The sequence below is a fragment of the Antechinus flavipes genome, chromosome 2, assembly GCF_016432865.1.
Source record: "Antechinus flavipes isolate AdamAnt ecotype Samford, QLD, Australia chromosome 2, AdamAnt_v2, whole genome shotgun sequence".
Taxonomy (NCBI): Eukaryota; Metazoa; Chordata; class Mammalia; order Dasyuromorphia; family Dasyuridae; genus Antechinus; species Antechinus flavipes.
The window spans coordinates 435,542,951-435,569,867 of NC_067399.1; the positions used below are offsets into that span (position 1 = coordinate 435,542,951).

Below are 26,917 nucleotides of genomic sequence, written 5' to 3' on the forward strand. Positions count from 1 at the left end.
TGGGAAGCTATTTCAGGAACTAAGATAGTCTCCCACTATAGCCAAGGCTTAAAAGAGTCAGTGGTGGAATAAAAAGTTAAATACTAAAAAAGGGTCAAACATTTTATTTTCAAAGGAAAATATAGGCATTTTATGTTGTTGAAGCAAATTTGGACAGACATTTTCAAAACATTCCATTTGAAGAAGACATTTAGGTCTTCAAGCTTATATCAGACCAGAGCAGAGTTGAGTAATTTACCTTAAGGCAGGCAAATGCATTGTTATATTTAGGAATTCATCTTCCCTCTATTTTTTTTCCTGACCTTAATATGGGACATTTACTAACCACTTTGATGACCCAGAGTCTGCTTTGAATAATAGCAGTGGTTATGTTAAAAAATACACCAACCTAAAAATGTTTAGGGGGTGTCGGGTGGGATTCATAAGTCTCACTAGTGGTGGTTTTAACAGGTCCAGTCCATGTTGCAAGGTAAATTGTGAGTGGATTGAGTTGAAATTTCTTGTTATCTTGGAATGGATTGGCAGGGCCTCCCCCTCCTTCGACTTTCAAAATATTCTTTTTGAACCTAAAAACAAAAAAGGGACAGAGGCAGAGCAAAAGAGTAGCTTTCAAATAATTGGCCAGTAATTAGGACTTCACTTCTTTACTTTACTTGGACTAGTGAATTTTTATCACTCTATTGGGCAAGTTCATTCTAAACCTATAGTTTTCATCATAACTTTTAATGAAAACAGTATATCTCAGCTCCTTAAGTCCCTTGAACAGGCAGAAGCTTTTTAGGTTGGAGGATAAATGTAATTTGGCTATACACAATGATATATATGATCTAGAGCTGACTTTGCCAATAGTATTTTAGGGAGAGTTCTAGAGAATTCAGTGTTGTCATCTATAAAATTAGGGGATTGGACTAGATGATGTTAGTCCTTTTCTGGTCTTAAATTCCACAGATTTCCTATGTTTGTGAAAAAACAATAGAAATAATACTGCTTCAAGATTTGATCCAATCTTGATTGGAACAAAGTCTCAGGTTGATTGACTGACCACAGGGGCACTATTGGTCTTTAGTCAATAACACACTGATGTAACACCCTGATCAGTTTTAATCTAAGCTTTAGGTAAAGCTCATTGGAATCCTAATCTTCAAGTGTTCAATTCATATATGAAAAAACACCCAGCTCAAGTAATCAGTTTATAGGAAAACAGGGCAAGGACAATGAGGCCTAAATACATAGGGGGTAGAAGGACCTTCTCAGATGCCGTTCAGACTTAGTCCTTCAAGAAAGTTTAAAAACTCTGACAGATCTTGTTAGCTAAGAAACTTCCCAGTGGGTGTGGAACACACAGATCCCTAACGTAACCCAAAGGGGTTACACAAAATAGCCTTTGGTGTGGGCTAGACACTTTAGAAATGTGAAAGAAAAGTGAGGGACTTCATATCTGCCAGTATGAAAACCACAGAATTGAGTCTAGAAAAATAGCCACACTTTACCTGCTGTTCCCAGGGAAGATCTAACCTGGGGTCACAGGATACATTGAAGGGTTTTGCAGCTTCTCATTGTCTTTTCCATTTCTAGGGGTGCAGAAAACAAAAGTCAGTCAACATGCAAAACTTTGAAGTTCTAAGTGGTAGGGACTGGTGGGGAGGTAAAAAGAAAGAAAGGGGGTGTGGTAAATGAGTAAGTGAATCCATGTAAGCAGTAGATTAGGTCCCTCACATCAGTGTGAGATGACCCAGGAAACCGGTCCACTTGACCATTGACCCTTAGCCAATAGTAGACTCTGTTTAGGGATATTTTCCACTTGATCTAGTGGCTTCTAGCCCACTAATCCACTTGCCAGTGGCATAATCATAACCACTAGCATTTAAACAGGGCTTTAAAGTTTGCAAAATACTTAGAAATACCTCATTTGATCATAGGATGGTAGGTGCTATTAACCCCATTTTACAGATGAAGTAATTGAGGTAGTTAAGTGACTTGTCCCTTAGTCACACAGCTAATGTCAGGCCATAGCTGATGTGGGTTTTCCAACTATGATATGAGCTCCATTGAACTCGATGTCTTATCATGGTAGGGGCATAAAGGATAAATTAAATTTTGGATGGAATTAAGAAATCACTTGGGGAAAGAACAAGAGATATTCTTCAGAGATGCAAAGCTGTCTTGATAAATCTAGGTCTTCCACTAGAGATTTCAGAGCCAGACACAATGGTTTGGTTTTTTTTTTAACCCTCTTAGTATTCAGAAGTGATATTAGACCCAAAGTTCAGAGACTCGTATATGGTTCCCCCCTACACACACACACCTTTCAGGGATCTAGCCTGTCCCCTGAGATCTATACCATCATGTCCTATAGTAGGTGAGTTTCAGGGATGGGGATACTACTGCCAGAATAGTTTGTCTAGAAATCATCATAAAGGTATCTTTCCAGTTCCCCAATTTCATCAATACTGAGGAATCAGAAAATGTGGTGATTTAGAAATAACTATCAGTAACCAGTCTCACCTGTTAAAATTGTGTCAAGTTTGTTCACAACTAGTTTGGCATTGTCCTTGTTGAAGCACAATGGAGGCTTAAATTTTAGGACATTTCTTCCAGGTCCATCAGTGCTCAACAAAATAGAGGCGTCTTTTAACCTGTTAGAACAACAGATATCTGAGAAGGCAATCTGTTGAAGTTTTTGCTTCTCTTTGAGAAGATGTTTGCGTGACACAAAAACAGTCACTTCACAACAATCTGAAATTAGGGCAAAGGCTACAGAGAACTAAGATTTCGTACATCAGTTTCCATATGGTCTATCCTGAACCCATGCCAGAGCTAGGCAAAGTAGTATTGTCGTCTGTTTTTCTATTCCCTTGCTAGTAAGGAGGATGGAAAAGGGAGAAATGACCTTGCACAGATCAGATCCCAACAATGGGTATTTCTTTGGAGAGGAAGCTCCAGAGATCATGTCCAAATCTGAGGACATCTCACTGACAGCTCAGCACAAGGCTACGGGCTTATTTGCAAGATTAAAGCAACAACTTAGGTTTTAAATGTTTGGCCAGACTTCATTCTCTAGCTCCCTGGGATGAGGGCAATTTCAAGTTCTGAGATATGGCTGTCCATGTGGGAGCTACCTAGTTTAGTCCAAGATGAATGTGTGCAGGACAAGAAAGATCTTGATTAACTCGGGTAGAGTTGTATAGCTATTTCTAGCTCCTACATATAGGAGTCTATTTATAGGATTATAGATAGCTAAAGCTGGAAGGGACCTCTAGTCTAACCTTTTCATTTTCAGTTGAAGAGACTCCAGCCCAGGGAGCTAAAGTGAACAACACAGGTAAAAAGTTAGTAGTGTTAGGATTTGAATCCAGATAATCTTATTCCAAGGTATTTACTCACTCCCCTGTATTGTGCTATTTCCTAAAACTGAGAAAGGCCCCCCAATGGAAATTGAAGAACTAAATAAAGGAGCATGGTGCAGTTGATACAACCAGCCTCGGAGTCAGAAAAACCTGAATTTGAGGCCCATTTCCAAAACATCCTGGCTTCATAACCCTAAATAAGTCATTTAAACCTCTTCCCCAGGTATCTCTTAAGACTATGAAGTTAAAGAGAAAGTGGGTGAGTGGGTGATCTTCAGTGGGAGCTATCAGCATCAATAAAATCACAAATCAGGCAAAATCCTGCACTCCCCACCCCCCAACCTTTTTTTGTCCCCAAGGCTGAAAATGTTGATGCTTTGGGGTCTGAGTAAGGTAGGTTTCTGAGAATAGAACAGCCCTTTCATAGCACGGGGTTCTAAATCAATAGTGCTACAAGTTATTACCAGTGAATTTGTCCATTCCATACTGCTGGGGCCAGAGAAATAAGTATTTTTGGAGAGTGGGAGTTAGTTTTAGGAACGCTGAGAGAGGGTTGCTTACCTAGTTTTAGGAGCACTGAGAGGGTTGCTTCCCTTTTGTTTATATTCTGTATATTCTTATTTATGTATATGTAATCTCTCCCATTAGAATGTAAGCTCCTTGAGGGCAGGTTCTGTTTCTGTTTGTCTTTGTATCCCCAGAATCTAGCTAGTAGGTACCTAATAAATGCTTGTTGATTGATCAGTTGATTTTGAACATTCAGTTGGATCCCAGTTCAGGTGTGGAATGAAAAACTACTTCCCATTTAAAACCCATCAGCTCCAGTCCCAGCCTCCCAGGGATTTGTGTATTCTTGCCAGAGATAAGCATGTAAAAAAGCTCCCTGGAACAGTAGTTCCTAGTGGCTCTTAGATTCTGGCCTCAGTTTGCTTTTCTTCATGGGACCTACTTTAGTGCTCTAGGCCATAGTCATAGATACACTGAATTTTTCTCTGGTCTTCAGAATACTTTTATTTATGTCTTTTTTTTTTTTTTTAAACATCAGATTCTTTCTTAATACATGCTTCCTTCCCTTCAGACTCTTTCCTTTATGTCTTGCAGAGACAAACAGGTTAGGAGCTAAGGAGAGAGAAGGGCCCCATGAGTACTGGGTTGGGTAGTTGTAGGAAAATAGGTATTTTTAAATTTTTACTTAAGCTTTTATACCATCTCATTTCCAAATCATTCTCTACCCAGAGAATACAAAGAGGAAAAATTTCAGGCAACCTAGCTGGCAGATCAAATTAATGAGTGCAGGGTGTCTTACCCATAGTTCCTTCACTTCTGCAAAGAAGGGAAGTCAGTCCATCTTTTCCCTTTTGAGGGAAAAGCTGGCTTTATAATTACACAGGAGTGCAGATGCATGAAGACATTTTTGAGGAGGAGAGGAAAAAAACCACCCATGTACCTGGAAACCAAATAGTCAGCTTCTTCTGTTGCTGGCATCCTTGTTGTCAAATCTTTGATTAGGTCCACACCAATGAACAATCCAACACCCCTGGAAAAAACAGCATTTTTTTCTGAGAGAATGCCTGTCTTCCCTCTTCCCAATTGGAAGATGGAGTATGGAATTGGGTTCTGAAAAGTATTGAATGAATTCTTTAAGCCCTGTGATACATGGGATTATAGACCTAGAGTTGGGGAAAACCTCAAAGAGACTATCTAGACCAACTCCCTTCATTTTACAGGTAAGGAAATTGAAGTTCAAGAAGGTTGTGACCTGCCCAAAGTAACCTGTCAGAGGCAGAATTTGAACTCACATCCTTTTAATTCCAGAACACTGCAATAATGACTCCCATCTGAAGGAGCAGGAAGACTCCACTGGCTTGCCCAGTCTGCCCCCCTACCCCAAGAAATAAGGGAAGCTCATAATGATAATGGTTACAATGTCTAACTTCAGGCTCAGTGGCATTGAACCAAGAACTTTTCATCATCTACATCTCTTGGGTCATAGAAAGGGACAGGATGGCACTTCCTTGATAGGAAGATTAGGTAACTAGGTGACTCAGCCTTTCTGTGTTCTGCTTGGTGGTCAGAGCTGGGGAGAAGGACCTGCCTGTTTTCCAAAGGAGTGGCCAAGACCCAAACCATCAAACTGACCTGACATCTCCAATGATGGGATGCTTGGCCTTCTGCTGGTTCAGTAGCCCCACAAAGAACTCTCCCACATGGGCAGCATGGGCCTGGAGCTGCTCCTTTTCTAGGACGTCCAAGACAGCCAAACCCACTGCACAGGAAACAGGACTTCCCCCAAACTGAGTCCAAGAAATGAGGGACAGCAATCAGGATAGACAGTCAAGGAGTTAAAATAGTGGTGAGAGGAAGACGGGGGTCAGAACAACCTGAAGAGGGAGGGGTTCAGTGTCAGGAAGTGTATAAGGTATTTAGAAAAAATGAGTGCCCTCTGAATTAAATAGGGTTTAGTAAGGGAAGGTAATGGCAGAAATCACTTACCCAGTAGGTATTTCAAACTGGATGTCCCAGAAACACCTCCAGTTCAGCGTATCCAAAACAAAACTCAGTATGGTTTTTCTCTCCTAACTCTTTCTTCCAGACTTCACTTTCTAAGGCATCATCATCCTTCCAATGTCTGGGGTTTGTAACCTTGGTTGTCCTGCCCTTTCCTCATCTTTATAAAAGCAGTTTTTCCAATCTTTGACATTTTTGTGACTTCTTCACTTAAGTAGCTATCACTTTAGTGCAGATCTTCATCCCCTCTCACTTAGATAACCTTTTACACATGACTGCTTAAGTGAGAACAGTGATTAAGTGTGACTCAAATTACCTCCAGTGGCTTCCTCTTGCCTCTGGAATTATATATATATATAAGCTCTAATCTTTAGCCTTTAAGTCCTCTTTGTAGTCTGGCCCCCTCCTATCTGTCCAGCTTCATTGAACATCAAACTGACCTTCCTGCTCTATTCCCATCTCCATGCCTTTGCCCTGGCCAACCCATATGCCTGTATTAACTTCTTATCTCCACTTTTCATGTCAACTCAAAACACCACCACCTGCAAGAAGCCTTTATTCATTCCCCAACCCTCCCTCCTAAGCTCTCTTAGAACAATTTTGTATTTATTTGTATTCACTTTATGTTTATGCTGCATATATTTATATATGTATTTGTCTCCCCTTTAGAGTGGAAGCTCCTTGTGGAGTAGAGACTTAATATTCTTTATACTTGTATTCCCCAGAGCTCAGCATAGCACCTGGCATATAGTAGGCGCTTAATAAATATTTGTTGATTGATTGATTGAGTGAAAGGTAGGTTGGTCTGTTCAGTCTGTCAAGAAGATCTGCTATTTTGTTGTCTGGAATCCATCCTAACGCCTCCATTCCTATTTCTGATTCAAGCCCTCATCCCCTCACAGCTATATGACCCATGGCCTCCCAGCTGGTTGAGTGGGCTAGACTCATCATCCCCAAACACCACCTTGGAATAGAATCGGTGCAGATGTTGGTTAGAATGCTGGACCCAGAATAATTAGCAAGATGAGTCCAACTACCACCCCAGATATTATTGGCTGTTTAACCCTGGGTAGCCTCAGTTTTTCTCAGCTATAAACCGGGGATAACCTATCTCTCAGTGGTGGTTGTGAAGATAAACTTGAAAAAAATAAGTTGCTTTGTAAACCCTATATCAATTTTGGCACTATGTAAATGAGCTATTTTGATGCTTATCACGTCACAGTTCCCATTCAACTACCAGTGCTGCTCTACTATAGGTTTTGGAGAACTTGGTCTCTCCTGACCCTCTTACAGCCACTCCTTACAGGGAACTTGGTCTGTGCCTTGAACTCCGATTTAAACCCATGTGACCTTTTGCAAACTGCTGAAATTTCTGTGACTGTTTTCTCATTTGTAGAATGAAAAGTGGATCATCTCAACATTCCTTTGGGTGGAATCCAAATTCCATGATTCTCTGCACTTTCCATGTAGTGCTTGCTATATTGGTCGTCTCCCCTCTCCTTCCTATCCACCTGAGATCACCAGGCCCTAAATACTCACCTGTACCCTGACTTGGCCGCTAGATTCTAGTCCATTTGATCCTTGATGAGATTTCCTGACATTTTTTTAGATTAGGTTAATACCACATCGGGGAGAACACTTAATCATTCTCTGGTTACAGTTTATGAGGCAGTCTGATCTAACCTCCATAAAATCTCCATAAAGGCAGGGGGGAACTCTTAAGCTCTCTACAAAACTTGATTCAATGCTGGGCACAGAATAGGGGCTCAATTTTGTCACTAGTCCTAGGGAAAGGCAAGGGACACTTAACATGGATTGTTTTCTTTTAAACTAAAAATAAAAGATGGCTGTCACCAAATAGCTCCCTCTTCCTCTCCCCACACAGAACATCTTCATCCAAAAAATAAGTATGACTGAACCAAACTAAGGCACTGGCCATGTCTAATGTATGCCTCATTCTGCATTGTGGTCTATGCCTCCTCTGCTAGGAAGAAGGAGGTGTGCTTTACCACAGTACGAGAAATCCCAATTAGTCTGTCATCCATTAGAACCTTGATGCCTTTGGAGGCTGGTTTCCTTTGCATTGTTGTGACTAAAAGGTAAATCTTACCTAGTTTTGCTCACTTTTGCTTTGCATCAGTTCATACAAGGTTTCCCACGATTCTCCCTCTTCCTTATTGTCATAGTTTCTTAACGCCCAATAATATTTCAGCTATTTATCACAATTCAGACATTTAAATGGGTCATTTTCCAAACTTGAGCTACACCATGCTTTCACTTATATGAGGCTGTTCTTGGTAAATGCCATACATAAAGGCAGCTGAGGAATACTCTGAAGTGGACTAAATCTGAATGGGAGGAGGGTGGACTTTGACTTTGCTGCCTTAGGCAAAAAAAACCCACCCCCATTCTTTGGCCTCAGTTTTTTTCACCTGGTACTTTTAGGCAGGTTACTTAGCTCCTCAGGCTTGTTTCCTTAACTGTTAAATGAAGAGATTTGAGTTAGATGGTATTTGAAGACCTTCTGATTATGATCTTTGCCTCCAGAATCCTACCTACTGTCCCATCCTTGGAGAGCTCATCCAATCTGTCCATAGCCTCTGAGCCCACATGGGAGGGGATAATTTTGTATATATCTGACCCTGACCTCTAACCTAGAAAAACTTTGACTGAAAACTGAGCTAATCTTGCCTAGAAAACCAACTCTTCTAAGCCTCCCCATTCTTGCTATCAGTTACCCTTTGTAAACAATCTCAGAACTTCAGGATTTCCATATCCAGTTACCCACCACTGGTTGTTATTTCATACTATATCAATAATCCATTTTTCCATGTCTGAGAAAGCACAGAAAAGCATTTCGGCAGAAACTAAACTGACATCTTAAACTGTTTTTCATAAGTTCAAAATGTATATATGAGCCAAATTGTAAACATCATTGAAAGAAGAGCAGTTCACATTCCTTTCATAGCAGTGACCCAGATTTGGATTCTTAACAAGGAATAAAAATAGTATTTACGTTAACTCTCATTTCATTTTATGTGAAATTGAAAAAAATTTTGCATGAATAAAATTGTTTTTAGGATGAGAGGCAAACGACTGAGGGGAAATCTATATTGTCTGTTTAGTAAGTGTTTGATATTCAAGATAGCAGCAACTAACAAACATAAATGTCATTGTCAAAGGATAAAAACTGGTCTTTTAAAAAAATGCTATTTGGAACATAAGGACTTGCAAAGGTGAATGTTGAAAACGATCTTGCATGTATTTGGAAAAATAAAATACTATTTTAAAAATGCTATAGTAGTCATAGGAAAGAATGTTTTCCACTCACCAGTAATAAAGGAAATACAAATCCAAAAAAAATCTATTCTTTCCTCTCCATCCCTATGATCACCAACTATCCAAGTAGTCTCCTGCTTCCAATCTTCCTCCTTCCAGTTGCAAACACCGCCTAATTAATTTTCCTTAAAAAACTGCTATGAGACCTCATGGGATAGATACAAAGGTAGTGGGCAGAAAGGGATTCTGGGAGGTCTGAGTTGTAATTTGGGTGTGGGCTCTGCTGCGAATTAAAAATACGGTTTTGGGTAAGTCATGTAACACATATGGGCCTCAACATGGGTGGGTGAAGCCCATCTACTTCCTCAGTTTGAGGAGAGGCAGCATGGATAGCATTATGAAGAAAACACTGCACTTGACAGTCAAAAAAAATTCAGGTTCAGAGTCTACCTCTGACATTTATAGGCTGTGTGAGCACAGGTAAGTCATCCATCTCCAAACCTCAATTTTCTTCAGCTGCAAAATGAAGGGTTTCAGTTCCACAGATTCTTCTCACTTTGAATCTGTGATCCTCAGCTGCAGTGTTCAAGGGCTGGTGAACTACAGCCCTACCAGCCCCATATGAGCTAAGAGTGGTTCTTTTAAAATATTTATTGTATTTTAAATTATAAAAACCACTCAGCTTCAGGTCATACAAAAGCAGGCGGCTGTCAGGCAGGCCAGATTCTGGTGAGCCAATCCCTAGACTATTTCATTCAGCTCTAAAATGTTATTGCTCTTTTTTCCTGGCCCTCTATAGTCTACACCCCTTAGCCAAAGGTTCAAAGTCCTCTTAGAATAAGATGGCCCTTAATTTCTTCTTCAATTTTACTCTAATACCTAATTTCATGGAGATACAGTCTCTATATATAGGGTTCCTTTTTGTCATCCCATTGTCTGGGGTTATGTCTGACTTGTAGTGAGCCTGAGAAATGCCAGTACTGTGCATGGGGTTTTCTTGGCAAGGATGAAGTTGGAGTGGTTTGCCCTTTATCCACTGGATTAAGCAAACAGGTGAAGTGACTTGCCCGGAGTCACACAGCAGTTAAGAAGTGTCTGAGGCTCCTTAGTGCACCTGAAACATTTCAAGTTTTCTAACCTCCAGCTTTTTGCTGGGACATGCCCTTAACTCTAAATTCCAACGTGGGAGGGCTTTAAGGCACAGGTCACTGCCTTCCCTCTGGAAAGCTTTCCCAAGTCGCACACTCTCCTGTGCCAAGGACGTCCTAGTGGTCTGGGAGAGATGCAGAGACAGAAAGGACGCTGGTGCTGCCCTCAGCTTTGAGGACATGAGAGAAGATAAGATAAATGCAGGAATAACTACAATATAAGACAGAACATGATACGCACAGGACAAAGTATTCCCACAGTGACTACTGCTCCTCCTGAACTGTAGCTTTTATTGTCTGCCTGGGCATTTGGACTATTAATCCCATACGGCCTGGTGAAACCTACTTTGTTCAGTTGTTCCTTATCTCACCCTTTGTTAACTTTTCATGGACTAGTGATTGATGTCTTGTTTCCTCAGGTGAACTCCTTAAAAGCCAGAGCCCTGCCTCATGGTACTCCTCGCCTTTCCCAAAGTGCTGTATATAGGCCTGAACAGCTCCCACTAAACTTGGGTACTGGGCGTTTGCTGGCTGGATCCCGGGCTCTCAGTGCTAGGGCTGGACTGGGATCTCAGGGACCATTTAGACCAAACCCCTCATTTTACAGAAGAATAAACTAGTGCCCAGGGAGGTGTGGAACCTCACACAGGTAGTAATCATCAGAGGTGGGGTTTCAGAAGCTGGGTAGTTCTTTCCCTAGACCAGACAGAGCTCTGTCCCAGCCGAGTTCAGGTATCCTACATGCAGGCCACCCACAGGGCCCACCCAACGCCAGGATGTTGCTGGATTATTGTTGCAGAGATTGCTGTTGACGAGCTAGCACACATTAACAGTCAAAGGTAACCAGGGACCAGCCTTCTGCTACTCCTAGTGAAGTGACTGCCTCCAGGCTTCCTGCTAGCAGCTTTGCTAAGGTGTGATACAATAGAAGAGCTCAGACTTTGAAGTTAGTAAACGCCTACATTCAAATTCCACCTCAATCTTACTACATGAGCAAAGCCAGCCCCTCTTGGGGCCTTGATTCCTACATTCAAATTCCACCTCAATCTTACTATATGAGCAAAACCAGTCCCTCTTGGAGCCTTGATTCCTTCATCTATTTTTTTTTTTTTTAAACCAGAGCTGCAATTTCATCATTGGAGGGAACTTCTAGTGAAGAAACCTCTTTTACTTATAGGTCAACATTTACTTGCTTGATAAATTAGTTCTAACTGAGAGGTTAAAGGATTTGCCTGAGGTCACAGAACTGCTCAGGATATGTCAAGATTTAGGACCTTGAACACTCTTCCTGACTCCAGCTTCTCTATTCTGCCCTCTTTCTCATCTGTAAGACCTGCATTGCCTATCACTAAGACTTAAGAGAAAAGCATTTTGTAAACATTAAAGTGCTCTAGAGATGCTAGAGGTTATTATCAGGCATGGTAATAATTATCAAGAATTGCTGAAGCCCACCCATAGATGACTTGCTGGTCATATGTTCTAATACTGGGAGGGAGGAGGGAATTTTTGGTCCCTATACATTAGGAAATGTCCTTGGAGCTGAACCAGAGGTGTCCTCCCAGTTGAACCTGGGCTTGGTGTGAATAGAGCACTCAAAAGAGCAGAACTGGAGCCTAGAGGAGGAGTATGGACCCCCTAGTCTTACCGTATTGAAATACTCAACACCAGTGCCTGCAAATGCTCCAGCGATGTCCCGAGTTGTGGCCACACAGGCGATGGGGTGGCCATTGCCAATGGGCTTGCCCATGGTGACGATGTCGGGGACAAAGTCCTCCCCCTGTAGCTGGAAGGCCCAGAAGTGCTTGCCTACTCGGCCAAAACCAACTTGGATCTCATCAGCCACAAAAACACCACCAGCCCTTCGGATGTGTCTGCAGAAAAGCAAGATTGGGGGTGATTTGTACTTCCCCTCTGCCCAGATAGGGAATGTGGTAGTGTGAGAACCCTGGGAAAAGACTATTTTAGTCCTCTGGGTCCCGGAAATGCTATGGGACTCAAATCATCACCCCTTCCAGGGAGTCACTGTCACATTAGAAAGGTTCAGATTTGGAGTGTCCAGAGGACCATAGGTTTAACAGATTTATGAAGGCCCTTAAACAGATCATCTTGTCCAGATATCTTATTTTACAGATGAGGAAACTGAGGATCTAGGAAGCAAAGTGAATTGTTCTAAGCACCAGAGGTCAAAATTCAAAATAAGATTAAATCTGGAAAGGTTTCCACTCCACCACATTGCCTCGTTAAAGCATCAAAGGATGCTGGTCCAAATCTTGGCTCTGCTGTTTTGCTACCCGTATGCCCTTGGAGAAGCTTCTTCCAGAGCCTCATTTTGTTCAACTGTTAAATGGCAGAAGTTAGGCTAGATAAAGTCCTTTCTTCCACCCAATCCTGTGATCTCTCATGTCCTTAGTTTTTTCATCTGCAAATGGAAGAGGGCCAGGGGTGGTAGATTTCTAAGATTTCTTCCATTTCTGGAGATAAAAAATTTTAAGATAGTTTTTATCTAAATGTTTTATGAATAACTTTGTTATCCATAAAGCATGGCTATGCTCCTACTTCCCTTCCCCCCAACTCTCTCCACCTCTAGAATTACCTCTTCCAAAACAGATAAGTGGTCAAGTCAAAAAAGTACAGCCACTGGCCGTGTCTGACAAATAGACCTCCTTTTGCTCCCATAATATGCTACCTCCTGAGAGGTGGGAGCTGTGTTCTTGGAACTGAAGATCTGCTTAGGAGTTTTTGACAGAGTCCTATCTTAGGCTGGTTTTCAAGAAGGGAGACTGAGGGACTAAGACCTCTCACATTTGATACCCTCAGTAAGGCATAGATGCTCTCATCCGCCTTCCACTGTAAATCTGCAGTGACCTACTTACTGCGCTGCCTTTTGGAAATAGCCAACCGGGGGAATGATCTGGCCTCCCACGCTGGGCAAAGACTCGATAAAAAAGGCCGCTATCTGTGGACAGAGAGAGCAGTGCTAGTCTGTGGCTGTGTGAACAGCCAAGAATCACAGAACTTTCCCTCGAAGGAGCCTGGAGGGCACAGGCTCGTGGGAGGACAAGTTCCGCTGGGGCGGGATCTCCTCTTGGGGCTGCGTCCTGCCAATCTCCCCACCGCCCCTTCCTACACAGCCCCGGTCCCAAGGCCATTACCTTCCTGCCCTTCTCCTGGGCCCTGTCAATCACCCGCTTCACCTCCGCCGCGTATGCGCTGGCTGGGTCTGGGTGGTCTTCCCGGTAGGGGCCTCGGAAGGTGTCTGGGAGAGGGACCTACGCGTGGACATAATGTAAAGTGCTTTGTAAGCCTTTAAGGTAAGAACTTCGGAGTGGAGGGAAGGACAGGTCCCGCTTCCTTAATGTAGGGAATTCCAGTGGGGAAATTCCCTCCCCTGGTGCAGGCTGGCACCCAATCTGTGACTTGTCTTAGCGGCTCTGAGGCACTGGGGAGTTAGAGGAACACCCCCCCAGGATGGGCCAGAGCTTTCCGAGTCTCCCTCTGGCACAGCTCCGATTGGTCACCAATGTCACGAGGACCCGGCTCAGGGATACGTACCACGTGCACCCATTCTGGCTGTCCTTCCAGGCTCCGGAACTTGTAAGGGCTGATGTCAATCAGGGAGCTCAGATGCCCATGGTAAGCGCTGCGGAGAGGAGGCGGCCTGACTCAGCCCCAGGGGGCCTCCCTCAACCTGAGCCCGACAGACCACTCAACACCCGGGTACAGCTACCCCTGCCGACTCCCACGGTTGATGCTCCCTCCTACACTCGGCTCAGGAAGTCCTCAGAAAGGAAGCCCAAACTTTGGGAGCACTGGAGAGTCTGGAGGGGAGTCCGGACTCTGAGGCCCGCCGAGCTGTGGGACTTCTCTCTTCTCTCATTTAGACTTTCCTGGTCTAAAGCATTTGAAATGAAAGCAATACTGTCACTACCTTTAGCTCCCATCCCACTCCATGCCTTTCTTCCACAATAGTAATAATTTATTCCCATTGCACTTAAGGTCATATCTATAGTCCAGAGTTGGAAAGAGTTGTTTTTTTTTTTTTTTTTTTTAAGAAGTCCCCTAAATTTAAATTCTGCCTCATTTTGTAAATGAGGAAATAGGCCCTGAGAATGACTAAGGATACACAGGTAAATGGCCCTGGGAGGCAGGACCTGTGAATGTAATTATCCCCATTTTACTGATGGGGAAACCAAGGCTCACAGAACTTCCTAGGAGACATTTCTAGAAGCATCCGGCACTTACTGGTCTACCACCACCACATCTTGATGTTCAGTGTACTGGCGAGCCAGCCTCAGGGCCAGGTCATTAGCTTCAGACCTACAACAGATGGCGAGGATCACTCAGGTTGCTGACCGGCAGCTGGGTTCCAACTCATGGCTGGGCTTCCGCTCCACGGTGTGCATTTATTATGTGCCAGGCACTGTACTAAATGCTGGAGATGCACAAAAATGACCCTAACCTCAAGGAGCCTATCTAACGGAGACGTGAAACAAGCCACGTGCAGGAAACGGAGAGGAAGGCACTGGAAACAAGGGGCTCGGTGAGGCTTCCTGTAGAAGCTGCCCCCCGCTGTTAGTCTAGGTTCTCTTCTGCAGCCCCCAAGGCTGGAGACCCACACACAAAGGTACATGGGCAGCCGGTTTGGAAATAAGTGCCTGCCCTTCCTCCGGCCCCTGGGAAGTACACTAACAGTTGTGGGCTTCAATTTAATTCAACAAAAATTTATTGAGCATTTGCAGTGAAGCCTACTATTATGCTAGGCCCGTAGCAGAACAAGTTTCTGTAAGACAAGTCCTTGCCTTCAGGGAACTGTCACGGAGATAAGAGATAAACACAGATGATTAGAGTGATAATAATTGATAAGTATGTCAGAACTATTGTAAAAAGTTGTATCAGATCATTTCATCTGCTGGGCACAACGTGTCCCTTGTTAAAAGGCTGTGTAGGGGCCAAGATGGGCCAACTTCCGGAACACGGGGAATCGCTCACTTTCTGCTACCACCTTGTAGCCAGTCTCCTTAGAAGACCTCAGGCTGGTGTCCTAAGGAAAAGCTGCTAGGAACTGGGTCGGGCGTCTCCCACCTGTCCCAAGCAACCGTGCTAGGCCAGGGCAACTTCTGTCCCCTTGCTGCCAGCCTGATTTCCCAAGTGGGGTGTGGAGACCCTCGATTACAAAGGGCCCTCCTCCCTCTGACTTGGGTGTCCCATCTTCTGTTGTGCTTGTCCTTTGAGGGTAGAGGACCTGTAGCCTCCCTTTCACATCCCAGTGACTGAACTCTAGGTTATCATCCAAATCCACTCTCCACTCTTACCACCAGATTCCCATCTACCACAGAGCCTCCCACCTTCACATTTCAGTCTAATGCCAGACCTTCTGGAATCTGATTCTATAGGCAACAAACTTCCTTCATTTTGAATCTTTTCCTCTCCCATTCTTTCTGTCCACTAGCTTTTATTGAAATCTGACTCTTCTTCATGACAGCCCTTTTCATCACGGACTGTGTCTCCACTTGTTCTCCCTGACTCTCTTGCTGAAACCTTTCTCTATTGCCATTTCCAGTTTTCCCCCTTCCTCCATCACTCGGTAACTTCTCTTTCTTTAAGGTATATGGTACTCACATCTACCTCCCAATCAAAATCCTGGTAACTTGCCTATAGACCCTCCCCAACTCCTTCCTTAATGAGTTCAGTAACTGGCTCAAAACTTTTCTCTACTCCCCAATTTTGCTCTTCATACTAGGGAATTTCCACATATATATTATACACACACACACACACACACACACACACACAATCTCTCAATAAACACCAGGTAAATACAAAATGTGCCCTCCTCTCCAGTCTTCAGACACCTCGGTCTCCCACACGGCTCTTCAGTCCAGTAGCACTGGCCTCCAGCTGTTCTACAAATAAGCAACTCCTTGGCTCTGTCTCCCCACCCTGACCTCCCACTAAAATCCCACCTCCTACAGGAAGCCTTCCCCAGCCCCACTTAATTCCAGTGCCTTTAATACCTTCTCTATATCCCTAATGGAGCTTGCTGTGTATATATTTACTTGCTGGTTATCTCCACCACAAGAAAGTATGCTCCTTGAGGGCAGGAGATGCCTTTAGTCTCTTTCTATAGCCCCAAACACTTAATAAATGTATGTTGGTTGGTAACTAACCAGGGAAAGTTCAACCCAACAATGCAGTTCATGGGCTCTATATTAAGCCCGACCCTCCCAGCTAGGAAGACAGGCTTGGCAGGGGCCCAGAGATAGAGCTTACTTCTGACACACCCTGGGGGCATGGTTCTGCATCAAGTTGTAGAGCTGTTGCAGTTTGCCTGGGTAGAAGCAGCTTCCCTGTGAGCACCTCCATTCCAAAAACCCCAGGTCCAGATTTTTTAAAAAAGTGTGTCCAGCATCGTGTTATGTGCTGCAGAAGCAGACAAAGCTGCCTCTCTCCTAAAGGCTCTGGGGACTGGGGTAAAGGTGATGCTGGATGTGGGAATTCAAAAGTTGGGGCTGGTGGGGGTGGGAAGGAGATTATTTTAAGGACAGGTGGGCCAAGGCAGGGGCCAGAAAGCACAAGGATTGTTCAGAGGTCAGACAGAGCCCCAGTAGGGGCAGAGAGGGCAGCAGTGAGGCCAGAAAGACAAGGTGGAATCACATCGGAGGGGGTCTCATGTTGTTGTGTGGGACTCGCCGTGACCCATTTGGGGATTTTCTTGGCAAAGATACTGGAGTGGTTTGTTGTTCCTTTCTCCAGCTCATTTTACAGATGAGAAACTGAGGCAAACAGGGTTCAGGGACTTGTCCGGGATCACACAACCAGTAAGTGTCTGAGGCTACATTTGAACTTGGGTCTTCCTGAATCCAGCCTTAGCTTGATTAAAGGATGTGTGCCCTAGCCACTAGCTTCCCACAGTGCAGAGCCTCAAATCAATCAATGAGCATTTATTAAGTGCCTCCCGTTTCCAAGATCTGTGCTAGACACTGGGGATACCAATTCCAAAAAAACCAAAATAGTCTTAGACTCACACTCTACTAGGGGTGGGAGGGGGAGGACACTCCTGGAAGCTCAGAAACTCACCCCGAATTCAGGAAGTAAAACACACAGAGCTCCTTGGGCAGCGTTCGGGACAGCCTCTGAGCGTAATCCACGATGTTGTCATGCAGGAAGCGGCTGTTGGTGTTTAGCACTTGGTTTTGTTCGTGCGCAGCTTGGACTACGTGAGGGTGGCAGTGTCCAACTGAAAGGGGGCAGAGGGTAGAACACCCGGCCCACCTCCGTCAGGTAGGAAGGGTTATTCTGTCCCATCCCTTCCCACCCATGTGGAGAAAGAAGCAAGGCTAGGGAGAAGCAGCCCGGCTGCCCTCGATCCTGGAAGGGAAGGTGATGAGTCTCCAAGGGGAAAAGGTGCAGGGGGCTAGGGAGAAGCAGCCCGGCTGCCCTCGATCCCGGAAGGGAAGGTGATGAGTCTCCAAGGGGAAAAGGTGCAGGGGGCTAGGGAGAAGCAGCCTGGCTGCCCTTGATCCCGGAAGGGAAGGTGATGAGTCTCCAAGGGGAAAAGGTGCAGGGGGCTAGGGAGAAGCAGCCTGGCTGCCCTCGATCCCAGAAGGGAAGGTGATGAGTCTCCAAGGGGAAAAGACACTTAATAAAAGAGGGGAGTTGGTGGCAAAATGCACAGAGCACTGCTCTCAAAAATCCTAGCAAATCCTGACTCTCACTTTAGAGAAGTCAGCTAAACCTCTCAGGACATCAACTTTCTCATCTGGAAAGGGAAAAGGATTGAACTAGAAGGCTGTAGGTGTATGATGGCAAGTCAAATTAGGGGCTACAAAGGGTCCTCAGCAGGAGAGGAGACAAACAGGTAACATCCCTTCCCCTGCAGCACCTCCGAGGTCCTGGAAGCCTCGGTGTGAGCTGCTCTCCTGGTACCTACCATGAGCCACATTGTTGATGCAGTCAATGTATTCCACTCCCTTCTCATCATACATGTACTGGCCTCGGGCCCGGACCATCTTCACAGGGTCCTCCGGGAAAAAAAGCCTGCAGGAAGAGCTGCAAAGAGAGCCCGGAGGGAACAGGCCCCGTTAGCCACTGCCAAAGTGCCCCTCCCCCGAGGATTTCCAGTTTTCCTTACTTATTTGGGTATTTGTATGTAGGCTGGTCCTCTTGGCTACTGTCTCATGGGAATGACCAGTTTCCCTTCCTCTCCTCCTCCCCCTGTGCTGCATGTGCTGCTGTTTGGCGTACCTCACTTCTCAGGTTGAAGAGGGCAGTTTTCTCTCTCCTCCTCCCTTTTCTGTCTAGAGTTCTCAATTAGAGGTACAAGTACTCCAAGCAATTAAAGATTTTTATCAGCCCTGGTTAAAGCACACTTCACTTCTTGTCAAGAACCCATCATTCTTGTGTTCTCTGCTGTGATCCATAACCTGCTTCTGCGGTAGAGGGCTTAGTGGATAGAGCACTGGGTCTGAAATCAGGAAAATCCATCTTCCCGAATCCAAATCACACTTCCTAGCTGTGGAAACCTGGGCAAGTCTGCCACAGTTATTCATCGATAAAAGGGCTGGAGAAGGAAATAGCAAAGCCCTCCAGTATGTTGGCCAAGGAAACCCCAAATGGGGTCATGAAGAGTTGGACATGACTTTAACAAATAACAACCACACAGGGATTATCATTTACAAGTTTAGTTTGTCCATAAAAATCAAGCCTTCCAGGATGGAAGGGGTCAGAACTAAATGGGGCTGCTGATAGGAGGATTGAGTCTGAGGAGCCAGCCAGCCTCTATGCAAACTCTTTCTCAAGTCTGGAGTGTCCTTGGGGAATTGGGGAAAAAGCTGGGCCGTGTCTCAAAGAATGAGGCTCCCTCTTCTCTCTATACCTTTATACCTGTTCTGGGAGGTGAGGGGCACCCTCCCCAAGGATACGGTGTAGAGTGGAAGAAGGCTGGCTCTGGAGTCATACTGCAGTGACACAAGTTATAGGATACCAGGGGTATAATCACATTGGTGCTACCCACCTCATAGGGCCAGTTGTGAAGAAAGCATTGGGTAAATCTTAGGGAGCTACAGAAAGGTGGGGGTTTTGGTCCCTGGAGGAAGGGGATCCAGAGTCAGAGGATATGGGTTCAAGACCTAACTGAAAGGAAAGGGGGTCTCTGAGGTCCCTTCCAGCTCTAGATCTATGTAGATCTGACCATAGGGTCCAGTGATTATTCACTCTCCCAGCTCTCTGAGGATCAACTAATCAAAGCACATTTATTAAGCACCTACTGAAAGACAGACACTCAAAATACAAATATAAAAGACAATTCTGGCTTCAAGGAGCTTACATTCTCCAGGACAAATACAACACACTGATAGGTAAGTAAATACAGGATATGTTTAAAAACAAAAAAAAAAAAAAGCCCAAGCATTTATTCAGCATCAACTGAATGCCAGGCACTCATAAAACAAAACAGTTCCTGCTTCAAGGAGCTTGTATTCTCCAAGGACCATACAACATGTTGATAGGTAAGTAAATACAGTATATATTTAAAAACAAAAAGCAAGCATTTATTCAGCACCAAGTGAATGCCAGGCATTTATAATACAAAATAGTTCCTGGCTTCAAGGAGCTTATATTCTCCAGGGACAATAAATACATTGACAGGTAAGTAAATACAGGAGATGTAAAAAAAAAAAACAAAAAACAAAAAACCAAACATTAAGTACCAAGTGAATGCTAGGCATTCATAATACAAGACATCCCTGGCTTCAAGGAGTTTATATTCTGCAGGGGATTACAGCATATTCATAGATAAGTAATAGGAGATTTTTTTTTTTTAAAGAAAGTGTTGGGGAGAGAGGAGGTGGTGGAAGGATGGGAGCTAGCACTTAGAGAAAAGGCTTTATGAGAGGTGTGGCAATTAAGATATTCATAGACTGGAGCTGTCCAGGAAAGCCCTAGCTGAGTTCTCCCCAGGGGACTAGATGGGGACAATTTTTTTCCTGGTGTTTGTGTGTGTGTGTGTGTGTGTGTGTGTGTGTAGGAGTTTTTCAAGAGAAGCTTTTCCCAGTCAGATCCCTGGCGTCTCGGTTGCCCCCAAACCCTATCAATGTGCCCTCGTCCAATAGTTCTTCCCCTCCCACAGGTGTGATCACCATCCTTCCCAGCTATCGAGGAGTCTCCTAAAAATTCCTCCTTCCTGTACCTTTGGCCCTGTGTTTCCCTCGTTCTTAAGGGCAGAATAAAAGTGCTGATAGCATGGCAAAATAGCTGCTTCCTTTGATGGAAGGGAGGAGAGAAAAAGGAGGGGCAGACGGTGCCCCAGTCCAGAAGCCCCAGGAATCCTGTCTGCTTCTTTTGGGAAGGGAGAAGGCTTTATAACTTAAGACAAAGGATTCCAACCTACTGCTCCTCCAAGCAGCTACCTAGGGAAAGGTAGTAAGGAGGGGAGCTTCACTCTGGCAAGGTCTGGGACGGGGAATGGAAGCCAGGGAAAGATCTGAAAGGAAGAGGAACGAGAGTAGGCAGTCAGCTTGGTTCTGGGCCAGAGCGGGTGATGCTGAGGGCCAAGTGTACGGGACTGTGAGGGTCTGGGCATGAGGGCCAGGGGGAGTGAAGGGAAGGGGGAGAAGCTCTGGCAGGGCAGCAGCAGAAGAAAAGAGATGGGAGTCTAAGGGGCAGATTTAAGCAGTGGGGAAGCTGTTTGTGGGGAACAGGTTTGAAGGCATGGAATGGGCTGGGGGTGGTTTGTGCCTCCACAGATTATTAGGATTTGGAAAGGATGGGTCTCACAGATTCGAGTTGGGCAGTGCAGGAAATGGGAGCTGGGAGGACTGTGAAGGAAACTGGAGGAAGGGTTGGATGGGGGAGGGTGTGTGCAAGGGTGATTTGGATAGAGAAGTAATTGTTGGGTGACAGGGTGTGAATTCTGGCACACAGAATAGAGAGTAGTTTGCTTGGGAGTGGGATACCGCGCCTATAAATGGGACAATAGGGTTGTGTGAGAGTATTTGGGGATAGAGGGCAAATGAGGGGCTGCCATGTCTGTAGTTTGAAGGAAAGGTCACAGTGGTTTTGGAGAAAGGGCTATGTGTGGGGATGGGGAGTGAGAAGTGTGGGGAGGTGAAGAAGATGGGGCTAGGGAGGAGAAAGCTGAGGTTAGGATATGTGGGGAAGCTGGGAGACATACAGGATAAGGCATATGGGTAAAGTAGGAGAAGCTAAAGGGAAAGTGAGTATGAGAGTTTGTGACAAACGACTGAAAGGTCCAAGAAGCAGATGGGGAATATGTGATAAATATTTGGGGGACTGGAAGGGACATATAAATGTCTAGGGAAGTGAGGGGAGATAGGGTAAATGAAAAGAATCGAGGCAAAGTTGTGAGAGGTCTAGGTTCAGAGGGAGTGGATGAGTGGATTGTGGACAGAGGGATACCACCTTTAGGAAGGACATTGATAAAGCTCTTGTTATTTGTTCTTCATTCTGGAAGAAGCCCATAACATCGGAAGTAATGCCATGACATACAAGTGAGTTGAATTTAAGTGAGGGAGAGTCACCAGCCTCACTTTCTCCTCTGGAGGGCCTAGTGGAAAGATATAGCTCAGGAGGATTGAAAATGGCCCTTAATTCAGTGGGAGACCTTGACCTTTTTAAGCTAAGGCCTTTCCCAGATCTCAATATGACTGAAGCAAAGCCCAATCAGTGGTTAAGGATAGGTAAAAATTGAAGCAAAGAATGTCCTCTTTTACCTAGTCAAAAAAAAAAAAATCAATGTGGGAGGGGAAGACCCTCTAGTTTCTGGTCTAAACAGAAATAATTGCTATTTACATTCACTCTGAGTCAATCAGAGCCCAAATTATGACCCAGTGAGGCTTGTCACAGAACCTATTGTTGGCCAATCAACGGGAGCAAGAGTGATTTCATTTTAAGGCATGATCCTTAAGAAAGAAACCTAGCTGGTAAACCCCAAGATATCTTGAGGAGTTTCAGTGATCAAAAAAACCAAACCAAACCAAACCAAAACAAACAGATAGCCAAAGAGAGGGAAAACTGGAGGGTGAAGTGTCTTGAGTTTATAGCATAGATAGTAGAATATTCAGCCAGAAAATAACAATCTTTCCAATAGCTGCCTTTTGTCCTCCCCACCCCCCTTAACAATAAATATTTATATAAGTAGTGACTTAAAAATCTGCCAAGTACTTTACACATATTATCTCATTAAATGGGGGTGGGGAGTGGATCTTAGACATGCTCTGCCAGGCTCAGAGAACTAGGAGCCATGGGTAGAAACGGCAAAGAAACAAGTTTACACTTGATGTGAGGAAAAACTTATAACTTTCCTGTAAACAACTCAAACTCGTCATGTTCAAAACTGACCTCATTGTCTTTCTCCCCTAACCTTCCTCTTTTTCCAAGCTTCTATTTCTGTTGAGGATGCCATCTTCTTGATCTCCCAACTCAAGTATTTTTAATTCCTCTCTCAACTTCCATATCTTACCCTTTTATCAAAGCTTGTGAATTTTACCTTTGTAACATATGTCCCCCTTCTCTTTCATGACTCTTTTACCATCCTAGTTCAGGCTATTTTGATTGCCTGCTAGTGGATCTGCCTGCCACAAGATTCTCCCCTTCCCAGTCCATCCTTCTGAGCCACCAAAGTTATTTACTAAGCACAAGTCTGATTTCCTCCTCTCTCTGCCTCCCTTCCATGGCTCCTGGAATGTTCTCTCCTCCTCATTAACACCTAATGGCTTCTGACCGCCTTCAAGTCCTAGTGAAAATTTCACCACCTTTAGGAAGCCTTCCCTGATCTCTCTCAGTTCTCTGTTGATTATTTCCAATTTATTCTATGTGTGGCTTGTTTGTACATAGTTATTTATGTGTCTCTCCCATTAGATTGTGAACTTCTTGACAGCCGGTCTTTTGCCTATTTGCCTGTATCACTAGTCCTTAGCATAGTGTCTCCTACATAATGGGTGATTAATGTTTATTGACTGACTGACAAGTAAAGCTGTCCCAAAGCAGTCAGCTTCCCCTCACCAGAGTTCTGCACGGAAAGGCTACATGACCTGATTATGTTATGTACTAGACCAGAAACTTCGAAGGCTGTCCCAATTCTAAGGTTCATGGATCCCGGGTCAGGATCTGACCTGCTTAAGGCGGAGATTCTTAACCCTTTTAGTGTCAAGGATTCCCTTGCATTTCTAGTGATGCCTATGGTCTTTCTCAGAATAAAACAAGATACATGGAATTACAAAGGAAATTAGTTATATTAATACATCTATTAGAATATTTTTAAAAAGAAGTTCAGCGATTCCAGGATAAGAGCTCTTGAACTGCATAAAATACATGGAATCACAATGGAAACTAGTTATAGTATTAGATTGTTATTAAAATATTTTTAAAAAGAAGTTCAGCGATTCCAGGGTAAGAGCTCTTGAACTGCAGTCTTCTCAGGGCAAGCTGGTTCCCCTTCCCTGATGCCTTCAAATATATGAAGAGCTGTCACTCAGACAGGAAAAGTTAGGCTTGTTCTGCCCCGATCCCAGAGAGAAGTGGGAGGAAAGTGTAGTAGTTGAAAAGAGGCAAAATTAATTACGATGTCAAGGAAAGCCTTCCTAATAATAGAGTTGTCCAAGAATAAAATAGTAGTAGTGAGCTCCCCATCCCTGGAAGCGTCCAAATAGCTGCCAGACGACCCCGGATGGGGACGTTGCAGAGGACATCCTCGCTCACGCCCTGGGGGGAGCAGAGGGAGAGGGGCAGTGGGCTGGGGCCAGAGTCTGGGACTGGAGGGTGCCCTTCGAGCTAGGTGCTAGAGTCCGCTGTCACTGACCACGTGGCACCTTGGCCTGGCGCGACCGGACCTCCCCGACCCAGCTCGAGTCTCCACGAGTCCTAGGTCCCCGGTTCCCTCTGTGCCTTCCTACCCGATAAGCTGCCTGCGCAGGGACAGGGTCTCCTCCTTGCTGTGTCCCTCTGAGGCCATGGCGTCCGGAAGACCCCTGCTAGTGCACTAGGAGCTGGGAGCTCAGCACAGGCTGACTCCTTTGGCCCCACCCCCAGGGGAGGGCCCGCCCACCATGACTTCATCTCCTCCCATCCCCGTCTTAGTCTTGCTTCTTGCGCCTCTCATCCATTCCGGAGCCTGGGCCCTTCCTACAGCCGGCCCCATCTATTTCAATCCCGGCCTGGCCCCGCCCACCCCCGGCCTGGTCCCGCTTCTTGCTCCGCCTCCCGGCCCATGCTGGGCTTGGCCCCTCCCTACATCAGTTCCCGCCCGTCTCAGTGCAACCTTGGCCCCACCCATTTTAGTTCCAGTGCAGTTTTTGGCTCCACCTCCCATCCAATCCTGGGATCCCAATCTATTTCTGTCAGCCCCTTCTCCGCGTCCCCTCCTCTGCGCTCTGGCCATATTCCTAGTTCTTTCTCTGCTCCCGACCATTCCCGGTCCCCTCCCAGAAGGGTGGGTCTGTGCACGCGCCGCCTCAGCAGAATTCCTCCTCCTCCTCCCCAGTTGCTTTCGATCCTTTCCTTCTGCGGTCTCGGTAGCAGTGGGATACGGAACCGCCCCGCCTTTCCCCTCGGGCTGCTTGGAAGGGACGCGGCTTTATTTCTGTTACGGGTACATATGGTTACTGAAAAAAACACGCCTTCAAAGAACACCCCACGCCCATTCCCCAGGCCAGGACAGTCTCCCTCCTCATTTCTAGCTCTAGAACACCTTCCCAGAGATCTTGCCTGGGTCTCCCGTCCTTTGGAGTCACTCTCCTCAAATCTGGAAAAAATAGAGTCGTTATCTCCCTCCCTCCGTCCCCCAAGCGCTCTCCTGTTCCAACTCTGCTTGGCGCTAGAGCATCTGCGAGTGGAAGTTGCTAAAATGCAGACTATTCCCGTGCCGTGCAAGGCAAGAACTTCCTGGCAATTATAACTGGCCCAAAGTGGAAAAAGGAGTCTAGGGAGATAGAAGTCCCAAGAAATCTTCAACAGAATTACTTGTTCAAGTTCAAGTAGGTTGTTGGGTTAGGGATCCTGAGAAGGGTCTATCTGTTCAGGTAGAAGCTCATAGTAAGCACTCCAGGTTCCATCTGACTCAGTTGATAGGAAGAAAATTGTGGAATAAACTCTGGACTTGAGTCAAGAAATTTGATTTTGGTCTCAATACTTACCGTGTGGACAAGAGCAAGATAATTTTTTTCTTTTTCAGTCTAATTTCATCTTTTTAAAAGTGGAAATATTAATACTTGTCCTGCCTTCTTCAAAAGCAGTTGTAAGGAAAGCACTTTAAAAATCTTAAAATTTCTACAGAAATGGAACCGTTATTATTTTACTTAAGAATTGTGTCCCATAATGTTGTAAAAAAAAAAAAATTACCCTGGCATGGATTCTGTCAATATAAAGTAATTATTAAAAAAAAAAAAAGAATTATGTGTCCCAGTTCCAAAAGAACAGTGATGAATTGAACCAGCTACACCCAGCAAAAGAACTCTGGGAGATGACTATAAACCACTACGTTGAATTCCCAATTTTTGTCTGTCTGCATTTTTTATTTCCTTCACAGGTTAATTGTACACTATTTCAAAGTTCAATTCTTCTTGTGTAGCAAAATAACTGTATGGACATGTATACATATATTGTATTTAACATATACTTTAACATATTTAACATTTATTGGTCTACCTGCCATCTGGGGGAGGAGGGGAGGAAAGAGGGGAAAAATTGGAACACAGGGTTTTGTAACTGTCAATGCTGAAAAATTACCCGTGCATATATCTTGTAAATAAAAAGCTATAATAATAATTATAAAAGAACTATGTGTACTTAGAAGATGGAGCATAGCTCCAGAACAACTGAGCAAATGCACCTAGATTTCCTTTTTGAAGAGATGGGGGATTAGAAAATTTAATTTACTGTCTGAAGCAGTTTTGTTCAATTTGTTTTTTCCTATTCCTTTTAAAATGCTAATTACGAGGAATATCTTGAAGTAGGCAAAAAAAGAGATCTGTTCAGAATTGGGAATGATGTATAAGCTGAAAAAAAGAGCTAAATATTATTTCTCTAAAACACATTTGGGGAAAAGCAAGCAAATCTGGAGTCTCGACTAAGGCTCTGGATTCTAACCGCACCAACACAGATACCTGCGTTGGAGGCCAGATCCTTGTCTGCCTACTTAGGAGACTAAACACAAACTCCCTTGTGGTTATTTCTCTGGAGTCTGACTCATAGCAACATTCCTGGCAGGTGACAAATTTGTGGGCTTAGGCACTCTGAACTGTGGATTTGGGACCACTGGCCAACGAAATTCAGGGATCTGAATAAGACTCTAAGTCACCCAGGTTCCACTCTTGGTGACATCCTCGACTTCTCACCTTCATTCATTTCTTATATTAAACTGGTTGCCAAATCTTGTTCCTACCTCCATAACATCTCTTAAATCCATCTGTTTCTCTACACACATAGGAGGCTGGTGATTCCCTCAACAAGAATAGAGAAATTAAGAAGAGGGGAGAGTTGGGGGAGAAGATAGTGCGTTCTTTTGAGGGCATGTTTAAAATGACTTTAGGTCATACAGTTTGAAATTACAATAGTTTGTTGGAGCTCAAAGAGAGATTAGGCTGGGTACCTGGATCTGAGCCAATGACATTCCATTTTTGT

General features: G+C 44.5%; 1 protein-coding gene across 1 annotated transcript; it reads right to left on the reverse strand.

The window, feature by feature from the left end:
* Window positions 1-88: 88 nt before the first annotated feature.
* PHYKPL (5-phosphohydroxy-L-lysine phospho-lyase) lies at window positions 89-24,277 on the reverse strand. Its single transcript, XM_051979074.1, has 13 exons — window positions 24,193-24,277; window positions 18,213-18,331; window positions 17,360-17,519; window positions 14,525-14,599; window positions 13,835-13,922; window positions 13,435-13,551; window positions 13,156-13,238; window positions 11,928-12,153; window positions 5,487-5,641; window positions 4,795-4,884; window positions 2,506-2,636; window positions 1,491-1,571; window positions 89-566 (listed from the first exon to the last, which is right to left on the reverse strand). Exons 1-12 carry the CDS (start codon window positions 24,249-24,251, stop codon window positions 1,522-1,524), a joined length of 1,353 nt encoding a protein of 450 aa, XP_051835034.1. The 5' UTR covers window positions 24,252-24,277; the 3' UTR covers window positions 89-566; window positions 1,491-1,521.
* Between the last annotated feature and the right edge of the window lie 2,640 nt (window positions 24,278-26,917).